Genomic DNA, 20,348 nt, shown 5'->3' on the forward strand with positions numbered 1-20,348 from the left:
CTTCATCTGCATGTATTGGAAGCCAGTGGAATGCCCTGCTGTTACTTCTTGCATCTATACAGTCCTCGACTTACGACTACAATTGGGACAGAACTTCCATCGCTAAGTGCTGTGGCCGTTGAGTTGCGCCCCATTTTACAAACTTTTTGCTGCAGTCATTCAGTGCTTCATGTGGTTGTCAAGCAAATCCAGCTTCCCCCAATGACTTTGCTTGTTGGAAGCCTCCTGGGAAGGTTGCAAATGGCAATCATGTGACCCCGAGGGCACTGCAGTAAATTGTAAATACATGCTGGTTGCCAAGTGCCTGGATTTTGATCACGTGACCATGGGGACACTGCAGTGGTCGTAAGTGCAAGGACTGGCCATAAGTCACTTTTTCCAGCACCATCGTAACTTTGAACGGTCATTAAATGAATGATCATAAGTTGAGGACTACGTGTGTCTGTTTTTTATTTTATTCACCTTAACTATTACATAAAATAGCATATTCTCATTCTCATTATTATTATTATTATTTCATTTTCCCATCCATCATCAAGCTGGCTCCCAAGCTCACAATACCTTGTAGTAGGCATATATAGTAGTGGTGTTGTGATGAGTTTTAAGATTGCACTGGTCCATTTGTTCTTGAAGCAGTTTGTTAGGTTTGGGTCCAACCATTTTGTTCACTCTTAGAGTTCAGGAAATCAACAGGACTTAAGTGTGTCTGAAGGCTTAATTATACATTAGTTTTATAATAGGATAGTATAAGTAATCAATCCTATTCAGATGGTGGAAGCTAAAACAATTCTTCCCGTACTCTACTGAAATTCCTGCCAAGGAGCATTGATCAATACGTCACTCACCTTGCAGTGAGCGTTATTCAATCTTTAATAATCCTGGCATCCTCTCATTACTATTGAGGAAATATGGCAACAGCCTTCATCCTATCAGTCTGTTGGAAGGAAAATCTATTTGCTATGTCATTCTATCTGTTTTATTCTTGGTTTCATTTGTAAATTGATATAAAATCCCATGTTGGTTTGCTGTAAAAGTAATTTAGAATGCCAGTTCTGAGTTCTAATAAGTGCATGTGTTGTGTATCTGGTTTTTTTTGGGGGGGGGGGTTAATTAAAGAGCGTCTGGTTTTCCATCCTTCCTTCCTTGTAATAATTTTCTTTCATGAATATTTTGTAGGTTCTACTAGTTCTTACTCAGAAGTTCGATATAAGCCTTCGTTTTTACAAGATGATGAACTTCAACACCTAATCCTTAAGGTAAATTAAAGGTGGAGACATGGGCCTGCTATTTTTGTAAATAGCAGCTGTATTATACAACAGTATTTACATCTAGAATGAATAGTTTCAAGACTATTTATAAGGAGAGATGTGCAAATGTCCCATTTTGAGCTCAAAACAGGCTCCTCTGACTTTACAGAGTGCTCCCTCCATACCCAGAAATATTCTGAATGTGAGCGTTGTTTCAAGCTTAAAAGAACGCTTCTGCCACAGTCAGAACAGTGTTATAACTTCCTTTTTTGAACTTGGAACAGCCCTTTTTAGACTTCAGTCTTGGTGTTTGTATGTTTGAAACATTCTGAATTTGCACCGCTCTATTTTAATACAAGACAAGACTTAAAATAGATATTACATCAGGATTGGAACGTTAGAAGTTTTCAGATGAAGTTGTAAAACCAAGGGAATTTGGTAAGCTGCTTGTTAGACTGAGTCACAGATTAGATTTAGTTAAAATAAAAATAATATTTAAACACTGTTTAAGAAATATATTTTGTGCTTAATATTAAATCAAGGGAACTAGGCAGATACATGCTACTTATAAGTAAGTACATGATCGGACTGATTATTTCCATGATATAGATATCTATTAGTGTACATTGGAAATTCATATGAAGTAGGAAAAAAAAACCCAGATTGTTTCAGAATCTGTTTCCAAGATACTTAATTATGACCCAGTAGGTAACCTTGTATTTAAGTCATGCTATTTAAATCACTAATGTTAGCAAGTAAAGATGTGAATATGTTGAATGAGGTTGGCTGGAGTTTGAGAACTTGAGTTGTATTTAATAAGTAATTAAGATGGTTGGCTTGAATCAGAATCAGAAATGATTTATTGGTGTAACCACAGGTCACATCACAGCATAACACATTCAGATGATTAGTATATAGTACTGAACAGTGATGATGACAAAATAAATTCTGTAAATTGTTGTTGTTGTTGTTCAGTCGTTAAGTCGTGTCCGACTCTTCGTGACCCCATGAACCATATTGTGCCAGGCCTTCCTGTCCTTCACTGCCTCCCTGAGTTTGCTCAGTTTCATGCTCATTGCTTCAGTGATGCTATCTAACCATCTCATCCTCTGCCGTCCTCTTCTCCTTTTGCCTTCAATCTTTCCCAGCATCAGGGTCTTTTCCAAAGACTCCTCTCTTCGCATTAGGTGACCAAATTCTGTAAATACCATAGGGCTATTTATAGGTGATTTAGCCCAAAGTCTATAAAGCTTAGGTGATACAGTCTCCTTTCTAAGATTGCAAGGCAACAAAACGAAAATGTCTGATTAATAGTAGATGAAGAGCATTGCATTAAATTTAGGATGTGTTAAAGCCTTTGGAATTAGAAGAATTAGAGGTAAATTCTGACTAACAGAATGTTGGAAATGCAATAGAAGAGAGTATCTGTAGCTCAGAGTTGAACTGTGGAGTCTTGGTGCTTACACTGTTGATGTTACCTAGTTGAGTAATGAAACGTCTGCAAGCAAACAACCAAGCTCAGAGAACACCAAAACTCCATAATGTTGGAAATGCCGGAAGCCGTTTATTCCCTAGTGAGCTTCTGTGATTGTTACTGGGAGGAGCAAAATCCTAGTTGCTAAAAGAAGGGAAAGGGAAATGCACAAGTATTTGTGGTTCTATCTTCAGGGTGAGGCAATGTCTATGGTGCTGGTTTCTCTGAGTTTTCCTGACAGCCTAAACACTAATGAAAATAATATCAATATTTTGATATTGCTTTCCTCTATCTTGACCTTATTTTTTCTACAGAGCTGCCTATATTTATCCATCAGTGTTAATGTTTTATAATTGTTTTCTTTATTTATAGGCTGCAGATGGTTTCCTTTTTGTGGTTGGGTGTGACAGAGGAAAAATCCTGTTTGTTTCAGAATCTGTTTCCAAGATACTTAATTATGACCCAGTAGGTAACCTTATATTTAAAATCCTTCTATCAAGAGCTTTACGTTTGCTGTATTCACATAAGCTCCTTGATGTGGGCAAAATATTATATTAAGTCATTTTTAGGGCTTACACTGTGTTCCGTGCTGCAAAATGATGGGAAATTGTGGTATCAACTTTCAGTAATTGCTCAAGGGCAATGCTGGAGCTGCAGAAATTGGATTAGATCCACTCTGGGACCTCAGGTTTCTTAGTTCAAATCTGCATAATTTTCCTTTATTAGAAAATATGGTTTCTTTGTCTGTGATAATGTCCTACTCTATCAAGGGAAACATTTATTTCTAGTGGAATTACTTTAATTTGGCTATGAGAGAGAGGAGGTAAGTAACCGAAAAGTTCTCTAGAAGGTTTCAAGTCCATCCTTGAAGTTGTTTTCACTGAATCAGTATTAAGAGATGCATTGGGTTTATGTTTTTATTGTTTAGAAATTCTACTGATGACTCTAGTACTTAACAACAATTCTGGGCCTGAACAGAGATTATTTCTGAAAAATAATCATACTTGGTTTAAAATAAAGATGAAAATAATGTTTCCTCCCCCAACTAACTCCTTGCAGTTGTTTTCAATATTATACTGCATGCAAAATGCAAAATGGTTCATTATGAATGCAGTTGCAAACCCCGACTTTGAACTTAAGAGAGCCTTGCAAATCATTTTATAACTCTTGGCTTTTCGTATACCACAGCTTTTAATGAGGTGCTTGATTATTTTAAAATTGAAAATATGTGATGCACATTGATGACTCTTACTGTGCCAATCAAAAATCTAGGCTGAGGTCATACATCATGTTGTGCAACGTTATGCAAAGATACTAAGAACTTGTTAAGAGAAATTCTAGAATACTGGCAAACAAAGTAAAAAAAGCTAAGGAGAAAAAATGCATTAGTGCAATTAAAAATAGCAATGGTCAAACTGTGACCAAAACCAAAGATATAAGTGAACAATTCAAACTTTTCCTTCAATAATTTTATTTCTCAGATAATCCATCAAAAAAAGTAATCAATATTTAAATAGATTAACATTCACAGAATTGGCTTCAGAAGATGCACAGTGTATGGAATCTCCTTTTTCTATTTCAAAAAGCACTAAGTCTTTAATTCTGTTCAGAATGGAAAAGCTCCTGTCCCTGATGGATTGTCAGGGGAATTTTAAAAATAATTTAAAGAGAACTTAATACCCGAATTTCTGTTATTATGCAATACTTTGCACCAAGGGGAACCTTTACCAGAATCTTGGAAAAAGTCTAAGATACTTTTGATCCTTAAATCGGGTAAAAATTCCCAGAATTTGCCATCTTATAGGCCCATCTCACTTCTCAATACAGATTATAAACTGTACACTAAACTGTTAGCTAACCAATTAAAAGTGATCATAGATAAAATTATTTATATGGATCAGTCTGGCCTTATTCCAAACCAAAATATATCTACTCCTATCAAGACACTATTAAATATTATACAAATTAGTAAAATTAATACATTTTCATTAGCCATGTGTTCTTTAGATAAATTTAAAGCCTTTGATTCTCTGAAAATACAATTTTAAAACAAAAGTTAAATTTAAATTTGGGTCTGGCTTTTGTAAGATGATTGAACGTATTTACAGACCGACTAAAGCTCAGATAAGACTTAATAGTTATGTTTCAGATCCCATCGTGATTTTAAGAGGTACTAACCAGGGTTGTCCTTTATCACCTTTACTATTTAATTTAGCTATAGAAGCACTGGCAATAGCATTTAGATCCAATAATCAGATTAATGGGATAAAAATGGGAAATAAGACTTACCTTTTAAATCTATTTGCAAATGATATAATCTTGACTCTCTCAGGTGCTTCTCATTCAGCTAGTTATATTAAGGGGTTAGAGGAATTTGCAGAGGTGTCAGGACTATCAGTTCATTTTCATGAATCACATGTGATGTTTTTTCATACACCCCCAACAACTCAAAAGGAAATTTCCACAGCCTTAGGTATTCTAACAGTATATACATTTTTAAAATATTTAGCATCACTATTACCAAAAATATTAATAAAATCTTTACAAATAATTATGTACCAACATGGAAGAAATTAAACAAGGAAATGAAAAATTGGGCTTCAAAACATTTCAATAGTTTAGGGCGAATTGCAGTGGTAAAAATGAAAATTCTTGCATGGCTTAATTTTTTATTTCAATGCCTCCCAGTGGCAATTCCAGAACAGGCTTTAAGACACTGGCAAAAAATAAAATAAAATAAAATAAAATAAAAAGCTTTTCCTTTCATGCACAAAAACTGAGAGTAAATAAAAGGATTTTATATAGACCTCAGAAACAGGGAGGCTGGGACATGCCCAATTTGTTAATATACTATCAAATGGCATAGTTAGGACATTTATTTTGGAAGACTCTTCTAAACAATGGATTCAAGTTGAAACTATGTTATAGCCAGATAAATTTACAAATTAATTTTTTTTTTCACCCAAAACATTCTTCTAGAATAAAACAGATTAAAAATGTTATTACTAAAACAATGCTTCCATTTTGGGACAGCAAATACACAGTTTTGATAAAGGATACTTCCCCTCTAACTCCTCTAATAACATATATCAATCAGGATAATTATGATGGTTTGGCTAAAATGAAATCTTTGAGAGAATACAATCTTTATAGACTAAACAATTTGTTATAGTAATAGGGAGACTTTCAATAAAGATCAGATTGAGCAACAAATAGGTGATAAGCTACCGTGGCTCTTTTGGTATCATCTCAAATCTCTTTGGGGCAATAGAAATATTAGAGCTTCAGCAACACGACCCTATACCAGTTTTGAGCATTTAATGCTTCATTATTTAGAACAACCAAAAGGAACAATTTCAAAAATGTGTAGGTTATTACTGCAATCAGAAATAGGAGATCCACCATATGGTTTAAAGGAAGCTTTGAGATACTGATCTTGATAATCCCATACAGGAGACAAATTGGAAACTGGGTGGATTCACCTCAGCTTTAATGCAAGAACTGCAGTGAAAGATTCTACAGCATTGGCACTTGACTCTTGTTATATTGGCATGTATATTTCAAAATTATTCTTCCGAATGTTGGAGAGGTGGTCAAAAAAAAAAAGTGGGGGGGGATAATTTTTTTCATTTGTGGTAGTCATGCAATAAAGTTACACCCTTTTGGTGGAAAAACTTTCAGGAGATAGATAATATTACTAATCAAAGAGTTGCATGCTCCCCAGAGCTAGGCTTACTGCATTTATTTATAGGACCAAACCATAAGATTAAGGATAGAGAACTTATTATTTATTTAACCTTAGCAGCCAAAGTAATAATTGCGCAACTTTGGAAAAACCCTAGATAACATAACAATTGAGTTGTGGAGTAACAAGGCCGCTTCAATTGCTACATTAGAAAAAATTATAGACCAAGTTAAATGAATGAGACATCAGAGGCAGGAACCACAATTTCACCAGATTTAGATAGGTTTTATGGTTTATCTCAATAGCAATAGATTATAATTTGATATACTTTATATATATGGCCAATTTTCATATGTACAATACCTGTCTCTGTATTCACATTGCAGTAGATCATTTGTATTTTCTATACTTTTTATTTCTTTTCTTTTCTTTTTCTCTATATGTATCTTGGATTATATTAATGTAGTTACCTGATATTGTTTGTTAAAAACGAATGTATGTATGTATGTATGTATATGAGAGGCTAATGTATAGAACAGTGTTTCTCAACCTTGGCAACTTTAAGATGCATAGACTTCAACTCCCAGAATTCCCCAGCCAGCTGGCTGGGCAATTCTGGGAGTTGAAGTCCACACATCTTAAAGATGCCATGGTTGAGAAACACTGATATACAGGCTACTATGCCTGACAAGTTCCAACAAGAATGAAACTGGTTGTATAATGCCTCCTGGTGCTCAGTAGTGAACATAACTAGTATGTTAATGATGGGCTATTGACTAAGTCACAATGAGATAGGATGAATACATTGCCCTAAATCATCGATCAGGAGCACCCAACCTATATGGGCCAGAGGGCACATATAGAATTTAGAGACAAAATAGTTGCCCTGGAGATGATTGTCAGTCCCAAAACATGCACTTACCAGAAGGCAAAATCATTGGGCAAGTCTTTGGTGCCACCCTAAGCCCCAACTGCTCTTTACCACCTCTTTGCCTTCATTTCTAGCAAGTGGAGACGCTTTCAAAGTAGTCCCTTTATAAAATATTATTTTGTGTTTTAGGTAAATAGTTATGGTTTACACCAAATAGTTGCTTGCTTATCACAGTTTTCAGAATCAAATGATGTTATTTTAGTAATTGGCCATCATCAGTGCTCATTGTTATAGCATGAAAATATCTGAGAACAATTACTGAAATGAGATTATTAAAATATAGCCTGGAAAAATGCTTCTACTGCATTGAAAAGATTATAATGATGATGAAGTAATTGAATTACTCGAACATTAGACTCTTGTATTTTTATTTGCTTGTTTGAGTATGACGGTTGAGGTATGGTCAGTAATCTAATCATGTTGCTTTCCATCAGACAAATTTGACTGGGCAAAGTCTTTTTGACTATCTTCACCCAAAGGATGTTGCCAAAGTAAAAGAACAGCTGTCATCTTCAGATGCTTCACCAAGAGAAAAACTGATCGATACCAAAAGTAAGCATGCAATTAAAAGTCCTTAAAGGACATGGTGATTTTTGCCCCCCACAATATGTATGAACCAAATCTTGCACATATGAGAGCCTCTGGATAGAACTGAAAAATCAAAACATGTGAAATGAATACTCTTTATGTTCTAAATTATGTGCCCATTTCTTACATTCTTTTGCTCCAGTGTACTAGTGTATTTTTAATTTGTTCAGTAGAAAAGTTGTGATATAATAAAACCTGGGGTAAAATGCTTTAGTACCAGGAATCCCTTTAATTTAAATGCTGCTTTTCTTAATGCAGTTGCATTATGTCTTATATAATTATATCTAACATAAAATCATTTTTTTTTTGCTCTGTAATATTTTTGTAAGATTTTATTTTTATCTGAGTTTAGCTTAGCTTATTGTATTTCCTGCATATAGATCTCAAAGTGGCTTACATTCCCAATTATAGCCACAAAGATTACATACAATACACATCACAGTATGAGATTCTCATGTCATGCCAGGGAACAACAGAATCTCTGCAGGGAGCATCTGCACTCATAACAGACCCCCAGACTTTCTGGAAACCCTGGATCTTTATGGCTTTCTTGAGCACTGATGGGATTGGGGCCAATCTGATCTCAGCGGTGGGGAAAATGCTAAGAGTATCTGCAGAGTTCTTATAGGAATGTTGAAACCTTTTGGAGTCAGAAAGGCATACAGAATTTAAATTCATTCCAATTTAAGCATTAAAAGGAATGATACAATGACTAAGTGGTAAAACAGCTCACTTGCTTATATTCTTAAATCCACCTGTGTTTCTTTTCCTTCATGCTAAAACTCCAGCGTTTGAAAATCTGCATAGAGCATTAAATCATAATGATGTAGCAGAGCTACAGTATGTTATGGCACAGTAGCAGGTTCTTCATGGATGATTTTTAGCTGCCGCTATAATATCCTACAGATTTCATACAGATTTTTACCTTGGCTTGAATTGGCGCACCACCTATTATAGAGATCATAGGCAAACAAACTTGTCTCCCGTACAGCACGCACTCAGGTTCAGTCAGCAATCAGTATATTGCTACACTGCCCATTGGATTACCCATGGTGTCTGGCACTCACAAAGCAGGTTATCAGAAATTTTAGTTGTCTCTCTAATCAAGAAATTACAGTATTCCTTGTGGAAGACATAACTTAGGCAACTGCTATAAAGGTTGCCAAGTTTCTAGCAATAGCTATAGTTTGCAGAGGCTGAGTGATATCCACTTCTTTGGTTTCTATTTATTTATTTACTTATTTTAAAAGTTGTACTTGTGTTTTATTGGTCTGGGACTATAAATAAATAATTTGATTATTTTTTTTGTATATTCTGCTCTGATTAAACTTGAAAAGCTGGTTTGCAAGTTCACATGGATTTTCAAGCGGGATCTTCTCGTCTGCATTCTGGTGCTCGGCGTTCATTTTTTTGCCGCATAAAGTATACAAAAAACACAGTCAAAGAAGAGAAGGAGTCCTTGCCGAACTCAAAAAAGAAAGGTATTGTTTAAATAAAAGACATTTCTCTTTTACCATTTCAGAATGTTAAATGGTAATCCTGATGAATTATTATATGATTGAGTTGCACTGTAGAAGTAAACCCAATTGAGGTCACTAGAACTTTCTGAGCATATTAATAATTGTACTTTGAGGGATTTAAAATTGTAATAAAAGTGTGAATAGTAAAAGTTGAAGTTTTCTTCAAGGTGAGCTTGACTCTTGGATTCATCCATGAAGTGCCATTCATCCAAAAGGATGTCCTTTTGACTTCCACATCTAGCGTATAGCCTTGGGATGTCATGATGTTCAGATCTGGATGGGGAGGAGCAGTCTCTGGATCAATCCTGATAAGACTAAGTAACTGTGGCTATTTGGTCCCCCTGGTTCTGGGGAATCTCCATCTTTCATCTTGGATGGGACTACATTTCTCCATTTGAGACTAATATGCAATCTGGGGGTTATCCTGGATTCACAGCTCTTGCTTGAAGAGCAGGTAGCAGCTGTTACGGGAGGGGCTTTACATAGATCCCTCAGATGTGCCGATTCTTAGATTGGAAGGTCCTTCAGACAGTTGTTCATGCCCTAGTCACCTCAAGGCTGAACTGCGATGCACTGTACATAGGGCTGTCCTTGAAGACCATTCAGAAGGTTAGCTGGTCCAGAATGCAGTGGCACAAGCAATGATGGGCTTACCAAAGTTCATGTATCATTGCTGCTTCATGAGCTGCACTGGTTGCCAGTTGGCTTCCAGGTGCAATTCAAGGTGTACAGGGCCAGATTATTTAAGGGACCACCTATCTCTAATAGTTTCTGCCTGCCCAGTAAGATTGAGCAGAGTCGCATGCTCACAGTGTCATCTATCGGACCCTAGGAAGCCACCTTCTGTTGGGTGCCTGGAACAGCATCTGCCTGGAAATCTATCCAGTTCCTACCCTAAGGGTATTCCATAAGTCTTTGAAAACTTGCTTTGACTCCAAACTTGGAGGTAGGATGGTTGCTTAGGCCTTGTCATTGGGGCGGGGGGGGGGGGAGTGTGTTGTGTTATTCTGGACATTCATGATCTTTTTCTTTGTGTGTGTGTGTGACTTTTAATATGTAAGCTGCCCAGTGTCATTTGGGGTCATGCAGCTTCTAAATCTGGTAAAACATTTAAATAAATAAATTAAATGGTCTCCCATTCAATATGAACCAATTCAGACTCTGCTTAGCTTCTTCAAGACCAACCCAGATTAGCTTAGTATTGCAATCCAACCAAACATTTGAGTGATAGGTTCCTACTTTCCACTCAAAGTAGCAGCCTCACACTTGAGAGGGGCATTTTGAAGAATTTTCTAACTGTTTTGCACACCTAGTTTTCAATTATATTCATATGGAGAAATGTCACAATATAAATGTCAGTCACGAATGCTAGCTACTGTTTTGAAGGACTATGAAAAACAAGGTTTCCTTTTCCATTTTATAGAGGTCATTAAAAGCTACAGTACATTACAGTGTAAGTCAAAATGATATTGCTCAGGAAAACTCTCACTGCTAATGATAATATTCTTATATGCAAGAACACAGTTTAATGGGCAGTAACTGACTTATGTTCCCTAATCTTTTGTAAAATTAGAAGTGTACTTCCACAGATCAAATGAACAGTGCTTAAAAACAAATCTTCCCACTGATTAACACTGCAGTCTTCTGCGTAGATTCCTGCTCCTGCTACCATCAGAAGTTCTTAGAGGAAAAAAATAGGACAAACTATTCTGTTTTGACTCCATTAGATCATAAAAAGTACTGTACCATTCATTGCACTGGTTATCTGAAGAGTTGGCCCACAAATGAGGTGGGGGTTGAAGAAGAGAATGATGCAGAAAAAGAGAGTGGTAACTTTAATTGTCTTGTTGCAATTGGGCGATTACACCCTTACACCGTTCCACAAAAATGCATTGAGATTAAAGTCAAGCCAACGGAATTTGTAACCCGCTTTGCCATGGATGGAAAATTTGTGTTTGTAGATCAACGGTAAGCATTTTTGTCTTACTGCATTTTAAAAGAATAGTTGTTAGAATGAACTCGGCTAAGGTTTTCAATAGTTAGAATATAAATTCTATTTTCTATAGTACTTCTAGTAATGTGATGTTGCTTGGCAATATAAAGCAATTCTGTAGCAAGTCATTGCTGAATCAGAGGTGTTTGAATTTTGTAAAAGTTTCACATACAACCAAAAAGTTCTAGTTGATGAAAGTTACTCCTATAAATAATAAGCAAGATTCTGAGGATTTGAAGTTATAAATAGTTTCAAATCTGTTTGTGAGGGTGTGTGTGTGTGTGGGGGTCTTTCACCGAATTAGATAACATCTCTTTCTTATGATATTTATTTTTATTTATTTATTTATTTATTAAATTTGTATGCCACCCATCTCTCCCGGTATGTGTATGTGTTTTCTGTTTTGTATATGCTACAAAAAAAGCTAGTGAATTATGGAAAGTTAATTTTAGAAGTTTGTAGATTATACTACATTCATATTTCTGTACAGAGCAACAGCAATTTTAGGATATTTACCCCAAGAACTATTAGGAACTTCTTGTTATGAATATTTCCACCAAGATGACCACAATCATCTAACTGAAAAACACAAAACAGGTATAGTATGGCTGTTATTCCCTAACTACAGTGTAGAACTCTTGAATAAACATTTTGGTATGAAGCTTCTAACCTTGAATATGTACTGGTGGAAAGCAGAATTAAATAGCATTAACATATATACCTTCATAAACTTGCTTTTTGAAAATATTTCAGTTGATAGCTTAGCTCTTGTCTTCTCTAGAATAATCAAAGAAACTCTACAGTTGTTTAGCCTACCAATGGGAGATTTAGAAGTTAATTCTTCTCCACCTTATTCATTAGGTCCCAAAATCTCCAAAGTGAAGCCAATTAAGCGTATCCAGATGGACATGCTTACAAGGTCTCCACAATGGATAGGTTTGTAAGGGAAGTTTATGGATGTGTTCAGCTGAACATACAGCCCCTTTTCAAATCTTAATGTTCAGTGTTTGAACATCCATCAAAGTATCAGACTGCTAGGATATCATAACACACTTTTAAGCTTTAGAAGGGTATTGTAGCAGAACAATGAAACTTAAGAACAGATCTCTACAGAACAAATAAAGATGTAATCTAATGGCTGTGGACTTGGATTTAAATGTTGGCAAGGAGCTTATTTGATGGCTGAGACCTTACTAAGAAAATACTGACCTAATGTAAATAGCTGGTGTAAATATTGTAGAGTACACATACACAGAACTGCTAATTGTTCCATTATATTGTTGAGTTGGTTTGCAGCTTAGAAAGAGCCACTAAAACAGTATGTTTTAACAGTTTAAACTTTTAAATCAGCCTATTTTTAAGTTCTTATTTCTGTTCCTTCCTTGTGTAATTTGCCAAACCACAGTTTGAAATGTGATTAGAATCATGTAGAGCACACACATCATCCATCCATCCATCCATCCATCCATCCATCCATCCATCCATCCATCCATCCAGTGCTAAAGTGCAAAGATGGAGTAAGAAATAATAAGTCAAATAAGACATGAGATAAGAAAAGGAAATACAGCTAAATCTAGTTTATACCAACATTATTAATTACTTCTCTCCATATCTTTCTGTCCTTGCAAACTATCTTTGTTCCTACCATGTCAACACGTTGCTTCATTCATTGGCTTTTCTTCTTTAAGCTTCTCACCTGTTTCTTCTTCTTGAGGAGCATTTCAGCTTCAACCACTCTTTTCCTGGTCTTCCTCTTGACGCAGTCACTTTTCCTTCTTATATTTGTTTTATAGTTCAATCCACATTTGTTCCCACTGGATCACCAAAATACATCAGTGTACTTTTTTTTCCCAGCTGGTCATTCATTTTTGTATTCTACATTCATAAACAAGTCAGGGGTCTTTGCTCATCCTCCACCCATCTCACTAAGCATCTCTTTTATTCTCATACATGCTTCACTTCCATCATGCATCTCTTTATCTTTTCATCTGTCAGCCTCCAACTCCACATTCACATAAACAGTTCTGTAATTCAAGACCATTACCTTAACTTCGTATGTAACAAACGTACAATACATTTCCTCACTTTCATACTATTCTCAGTGATCAAGCTGGACAGGCAGATGCAGTTGTTTCAAGGCATTGCTTAGAGTAACTTGAGTTGGCTGGCATACTGTAGCTGTGGTGGTGCATTGTATTTCTTCCACCAAAAGAAATAAAGTAGATTTTCATCTCCCTTTCAATTTGCTGGCAAAAACCTGTAGCCAAACCCTTCAAAATCCACTGTGGATTTCCCCAAACTGATGCTCAATTTCTTTCCAACTGTTACATAGAAATCAGTATGACTGGTATAATAGAATAACTGAGAGAACATATAAAACATTTAAAAGGCTTTGTGAAATTGCTATGTAGGTAAGCACCATTTAGCACAGAAATTAACCTTGGTTTTATTTAATAACTTGTTTCTGTAAAATGTATTTTTCCCCAGTGCTACAGAGCAAAGAAAAAATATTTACAAATTTCTACAAATTCAAAGCAAAAGATGGTTCTTTTGTCACCTTAAAAAGTCAGTGGTTTAGTTTCATCAATCCATGGACCAAAGAACTGGAATATATTGTGTCAATCAATACAGTTGTTTTGTAAGTTTCTCAGCACTCTATATAAACAGCCTATTTTTTATATAGTTCTGTTTCATATTTTAATTATACAGCATTAAGCAAATAGTTATGTTGGGTTTAGACTAGTTAATTATAAATGGAGTATTTTTCTGTCTATGTTGTTTTTTTATTCAGTCATGAAACATGGCAACAAATGCTAAATTTGAGTAAAACAAATATATTTCCCTTTATATCAGCCTATATTTGATTGTACTTATTAAATATCTGCCCTTTCTCATTCCATTTCAGACCTCTGGGGTAAAACATGCACGCACGCGCACACACACACAGGAATGACAAGCTCTTTTCCACTTGCTTTGTGTTAGAAGCTTCCTGTATGTATTATTATTGTGATGTGCAGAACGTTTCAAACTCAAGGCATTTTGAATTTGAGTCACCATTTCAGATTTGAGGCACTTCAGTTCAAGAATCAGAAGGAGTTTGGTGGCAAAAATGAGACTCACACATTTTATTGAAAGGTTTAAGGTTTTGTCAACCACACTCGCTCAGAAGCTCACTTAAGTTAATAACTTTTCATAAAATGTGTTTGGGTGGAAAGCTGAATTTTGGGCTATTATAGACTGACACAGCTCTCCTCTTACAATGTCAAGGTCAGGACAGGTTTTTTATACTTGGAACTGGCTGCTTCAACCATTCTGGGGTAGTTTCAAAATTGAAAAAGGGTACAAAGATTAGCAGTGATGTTCCTCTGACACATTAAAGAATATAGTTGTTCTTCTGAGAAGAAACCACATGTTCTTTGTTTATGCAGAAATAATGTGTTGTTGAAGCCATCAAAGAGAAAGTTCCTAATACTAATTGATGGGGCTTTTTATAACTTTTGAACATGCTGAGCTGGTGTTGAATTCAGAAGTTTACACAGATGTTAGAAGTCGGCCCTGGGATAAAGTTTTTCAAAGATGCTGAGTTAGCACCTAGGTGAAAAGTTTATCTAAACTCCTGTATGAAGCAGATGTGATTAGGATAAAATATGTCGCACTTTTGCCTGTTGACAACCAAAATAAAGTATATAAAACCAGATATCCTCCATTTAATTCTCTAATCCAGTGTTTTTCAACCTCAGTAATTTGAAGATATGTGGACTTCAACTCCCAGAATTCTCCAGCCAGTGTGCTGGCTGGGGAATTCTGGGAGTTGGTCCACACATCTTCAAGTTGCCAAGGTAGAGAAACATTGCTCTAATCAATAGTGGCAACTGAGTCCAAAAGGGATTGTAAATCTGGCTAGATCCAAAATGTAACCCGCACTTCCATCTAAGGATAGTTTATCCATGTCAAAATTCTACTTATTTTTTACTTGTATGGAATAACATGTGAATCTTGTATTTCCCTCCTGTTTGCCTGTCTCTAATGTGAAGCAGCAAATGGTGCATAGAGCAGATGATCTACAGCTAGGGAAATGCCTTCATCTATTTTTGTTTTTATATTTTTAGAGGTCACAATGAATCCGCTGAAGAAAATTTACTACCCTGCAGTTCCCTGTCTTCAGAAGGCAAGTCCATCCTTGTGGTGGTCAGAGGCCCTTTCCGTATTACTACAAGTAGCAGGGTTACACTGATCAAAACTTGAGCAGTTAGGAGGGCAGCCCTTGGGCCACATGTTATTCAACCGATGGGCTTGATTCATCTTCCAAACATTTCTTAATAAATGACCAGAATTCACAGAAACTTGCAAGGATCATGAGTAAGGCTTTGCTGAAATGGCCATCTCTTTTCTGTTGTTGTTTCTCCTAACTGAAGGCAACTGGAATCAGAGATGCCTCAGATCCAAAACACATTCACAGGAGGAAGGGTCTGTAATGTCACTTATTTTGGCATTCTGTTTTGGGGGCAGGGGAAAAATCTGTTAGTTTACCCCAGTAAAGAAAGCACTGACTTTCTATAGTACCATAATGGCCTTCAGTTTAAGTTCAGTATATGGCCTTCAGTCCCATAATGGCCTTCATTTGGTCATGCAGTTAATTCATATTCAAAAGCATCCTCTTCTCTTCTCTTCTCTTCTCTTCTCTTCTCTTCTCTTCTCTTCTCTTCTCTTCTCTTCTCTTCTCTTCTCTCCTCTCCTCTCCTCTCCTCTCCTCTCCTCTCCTCTCCTCTCCTCTCCTCTCCTCTCCTCTCCTCTCCTCTCCTCTCCTCTCCTCTCCTCTCCTCTCCTCTCCTCTCCTCTCCTCTCCTCTCCTCTCCTCTCCTCTCCTCCCCTCCCCTCCCCTCCTCCCTCTCCCTCTCCCTCTCTTTCTTTCTTTCTTTCTTAAAGTCAGCATAGACAAATGCATTTGCTGTCCTCAATTGAGGATTCATGGACAAATTTGCTCATACACCTAGGGAAAAACTGCATGCTGTTTTTGGTTGGGTTTAGTCTTGTAAAGAAAAAAAATATGGAAAAAGGAACCATAATTACAATTTTGTTTCAGTGAAACAGTGGCAATTATAGTGTATCAGAGCACCGTTTTATTGGAGGGGAATGTCACCTTACTCATCAAGATTCAAATTGGTGGGTTGCATAACATAAAAGGTCATGAAAAGCCAACACATAAAATAAGATTAAAATAAATATATCCTATTCTTGTTTTAACAAATTTCATTTTAGAAAAGATAAATGTTGGTATTTGTAACATTATATTTTCTCTTAAAATACAGATACAACAAAACCACAATTCCTTGGTGTACCAGGAATGTGTACAGGTACTATCCTGGGAGCTGGGAGCATAGGAACCAAAATTGCAAATGAAGTTTTAGATCTGCAAAGGTAGTAACTCTTCAGTTTTGGCTATCAATTTCATGCAGACTGATTTTTTTTAAGAAAAGGAAATGGAGGATATGTTGTTCTCTCTGAGCTTTTAGAAAAATGCAACAATCATAAATATAAAAAGATGCCTCAATGCTTCTTCCTTAGTTTTCCTTTCCTCATTGCTTTACCTCTCGTTCCAGTTTTTACACACAAGAGCATTTTTCTGAGACATTTCTCGTGCTCATAAAAGGAATAGCAGTTATCAAAACAGTGAACAGATACAGATTGACCCAGTGTTGCAAAAGGGGAAAATCTGCTCCCCCCTGCATTGAAAGAACATGAGAAAATGGACAAGAGTTCGCTGCCTTAGGTTGCCTATATAATGGAATCTCATTTGAAAGAAGAGTACTTGCTGGAATTGTGTTGTAACCTTAACCTTCCTTCCAGTATTAATCTGAGCAATTTGATCCAAGTCCCCTATCCCAGGGACATGAATCTAATTGCTCAGATCAATAGCACTATCTGATTTAGTTGACAGTAACATACTGTCGGACTTGAATTTAATGCAGTATTGAGTTCTTGTCTAGAGGGTCATTTCAGGGTTTGGTCTGGAGAGTGCAACTGGTAAAGAATCTGGCAGCCAGGATGACAAAATTAAAGCAATTGCCAAGTTCAGAGTGCTGCTGTTGGCATTAAAAAACCTAAACAACTTTTGGCTAGGTTACCTGGTAGATTATCTCCCCCACTTTTGTTCCTAAGATCAATAGACGAGGTCCTGCTATTCATGATGCTTTCTGTGCATTGACCTCCAGCTGTAACTGGAAGTCTGATCTTCACTGTATTGTATTGTTTCCCTGTCTGGAATGATGTTCCATGTGCAGAATTTGAAGTGATTTAGATGGTTCATGTAGATCTTGTGTGTTATCTATGGATAAATTTAAAATAATGAATAGAGTATGTTTAAGTGACTGTATTCCTCTTGCTTTTAACATGAGCTGTATTAATGAAAAGCATTATCAATGACCAGACTTTAACAACACTTTGTGATGAGGATTAAACAGTATATTTTGCTTTATCTAGATTACATGCATCTCCTCTTGGTGAGTTAAGCCCATCTGATCTTATGAGGAAGTCTTCTCCTGTCCTAGCTGTAAACTGTGGTAATGTGAGTATCCATAAGCTACTTGCCACCAGAAGATCTAGACTTCAGAACTGGATCTGATGTAATGTACAAGCGTGAAGTGTATCTGTGCATTGAGTGAGGACCAAGCTAGGTACCTGACTCCATCTCTGCTATGATATAGGGCCTGGTTACTGGAGGAACTGCCTTTCTCCGTATCTGCCCAACCACTTCTATCTTGCAGAGTTGGCACACTTCTGGTTCCTTTGATTAAATAGTGTCATCTGTTGGGACCCTAGAAGCATGCCTTCTCTGTAGCAGTGCCAGCCCTCTGGAATGAGGTTCCCCTGAGATCCGGGTGGCCCCCAGTCTGCTGCTGTTCAAAAGAGTGGTGAAGACCTGGCTCTTCACACAGGCCTTTGGTGACAGAGAGTGAGACCCCTGGCTTCATTCCGTCTGGTCTGTCACACTTGCCATCTTTTATCTTTCATTGATTTTATTGTAATTTCTTTACTTGATTGTTGTGACCTGCCCAGAGTCATTGGAAGTTGGGTGGCATACAAGTTTAATAGATGATGATGATGATGATGGCATGGTCATTGATGAAGAATACCCACATGATCAGATACATATTCTGCGGTTGAAGAAGATACTGGTGCAGTGGCAGCCTTGGTTGCATTTTATGATCAGCATATAGATATAAAAAGGTTTCTAAAATGGAAAAATACTATTTTGTCCTGACTTTTTTTTCTTGGACCTTGTCATCTATCTTCATTTACAGTGGTATATGAATATAGGAGACAGGTAGAGCAGATGGGTACCACTATTTGCTCTAGAGAAGGAACCCCTTCAATTTTATAATGCATGAGGAGCTGAAAAGGTACAAGATTCCTTGAATCTGGATTGGCTTCTAGTTAGGGATGTGTCCATGTGGTTTTCATTTCATTTTCATCACGTGAATGGCTCGGTCAAGGTAATTAGAAGCAGAAAAAAGACAAAATTGATTGGTAAACAGGTTCCTGTATTCCCATATTTAACAGGGCACATCTCTGTGTGTTTTCTCTAAAGTAAGCATTGTAGTGACCATTTGTGACCTTCCCAGCCAGCTTCCAGCAAGCAAAATCAATGGGGAACTGCATGATTCGCTTAATGACCATGTGATTCGCTTAATATCCATGTTTTTCACTTATCGACTGCAGTGTTTCACTTAACGACTGCTGCAAATATGTCATAAAATTGGGTGCAGTCACATGATGCCTCGCTTAATGACCACCCTGCTTAACAATGAATTTCTTGTCCCTATTGTGGTGGTTAAGCAAGGACTACCTCTGTGTGTGTGTGTGGGTCCATGTGTACGTACATACGTATGTGTGTGTGTGTATACACACATACACACAAATATATATATATATATATATACACATATATATATTTGAATTGAGGTTTTGAAATCCCAATTAGCATGAAGCTCATATAGGCAACTTGGACAATTAAAGGTACCCTTATTTGTAATTGAGTTATCCCCTTTGACTCATTTTTCAGTAGCAGTATATACTGATTCCATTGATTTTTTTTAATGTCATTTCAGGTGCCAAATAAAGAATTTACAGAACTATGTCCTTCAGGGATAGAAGATTTAGAAACTTCAGAGCAAAATCAAGATGTGATTTCATTCTCTAACAATGAGCCCCTTCTCAGTAAGTTTCTTTCTTCCTAACGTCTTTACTGAAAATTTATAACTTCTTCAGAAATACTTGTGGTAAATGAATACTTTGAATCTACGTCCAGCTGAGAGCTCCAGCTGAGAAAACATCTGCATAACATATGACTAAAGCCTGACCCACTGATGGAATAGAAAAAGAAACTCAGAACTGGGAAAGTATGTCAGAGCCAAAAGGATCAGAGTTTACTTGTACTTCTCTTCATTCACCTTATAATGATAGCAGAAACAGAGCTTTTAAATTAGTTTTTTTTTCAACCTTGGCAACTTGAAGATGTGTGGACTTAAACTCCCAGAATTCCCTAGCCAGTATGCTGGCTGGGGAATTCTGGGGGTTGAAGTCTACACATCTTAAAGTTGCTAAGTTTGAAAAACACGGATTGAAATGAACAGTAAGATTTTGCCACTCTTACTAAGAGTAAAGCTTTGGTATCTGGTCACAGCGTTTCCATTTAAATATGCAGATTGGCTGGCAAATGGCTTGTACTGAATATCAGTTTGGAAACAAGTCTTTTTTCATAGGTTGCAATCTTTACATTTTAAAAATTTCTCGTAAAAATAGCCTCTGCATGTTGCTGTGATGACAGTTAGTTATTCATACTTCCTTGCTAGTGCATGCTTTGATTAAGATCTTGCAGTGATCAAAACAAAATTCTAAACCCATCAATGT

At 36.6% G+C, this 20,348-nt stretch overlaps 1 protein-coding gene across 2 annotated transcripts in view; it reads left to right on the top strand.

Annotated features, from left to right (window-relative positions):
* BMAL2 (basic helix-loop-helix ARNT like 2) overlaps positions 1 to 20,348 on the top strand; it is a 35,590-nt gene that overhangs the window by 11,580 nt on the left and 3,662 nt on the right. The window contains exons 6-16 of one of the 2 annotated variants that reach the window (XM_088134879.1): positions 1,177 to 1,256; positions 3,094 to 3,186; positions 7,772 to 7,889; positions 9,263 to 9,406; positions 11,173 to 11,413; positions 11,929 to 12,035; positions 13,926 to 14,076; positions 15,548 to 15,606; positions 16,748 to 16,856; positions 17,919 to 18,003; positions 19,547 to 19,655. In XM_088134879.1, coding sequence (XP_087991005.1) covers positions 1,177 to 1,256; positions 3,094 to 3,186; positions 7,772 to 7,889; positions 9,263 to 9,406; positions 11,173 to 11,413; positions 11,929 to 12,035; positions 13,926 to 14,076; positions 15,548 to 15,606; positions 16,748 to 16,856; positions 17,919 to 18,003; positions 19,547 to 19,655 — 1,296 coding nt within the window. The remainder of the gene's footprint in view (positions 1 to 1,176; positions 1,257 to 3,093; positions 3,187 to 7,771; positions 7,890 to 9,262; positions 9,407 to 11,172; positions 11,414 to 11,928; positions 12,036 to 13,925; positions 14,077 to 15,547; positions 15,607 to 16,747; positions 16,857 to 17,918; positions 18,004 to 19,546; positions 19,656 to 20,348) is intronic. The other variant, XM_088134880.1, reaches the window with a different exon arrangement.

Source organism: Python bivittatus, unplaced genomic scaffold, assembly GCF_059951505.1.
Source record: "Python bivittatus isolate LINGU-HERP-01145 unplaced genomic scaffold, Pbiv_v1 ctg000120_np1212, whole genome shotgun sequence".
NCBI classification, from domain to species: Eukaryota; Metazoa; Chordata; class Lepidosauria; order Squamata; family Pythonidae; genus Python; species Python bivittatus.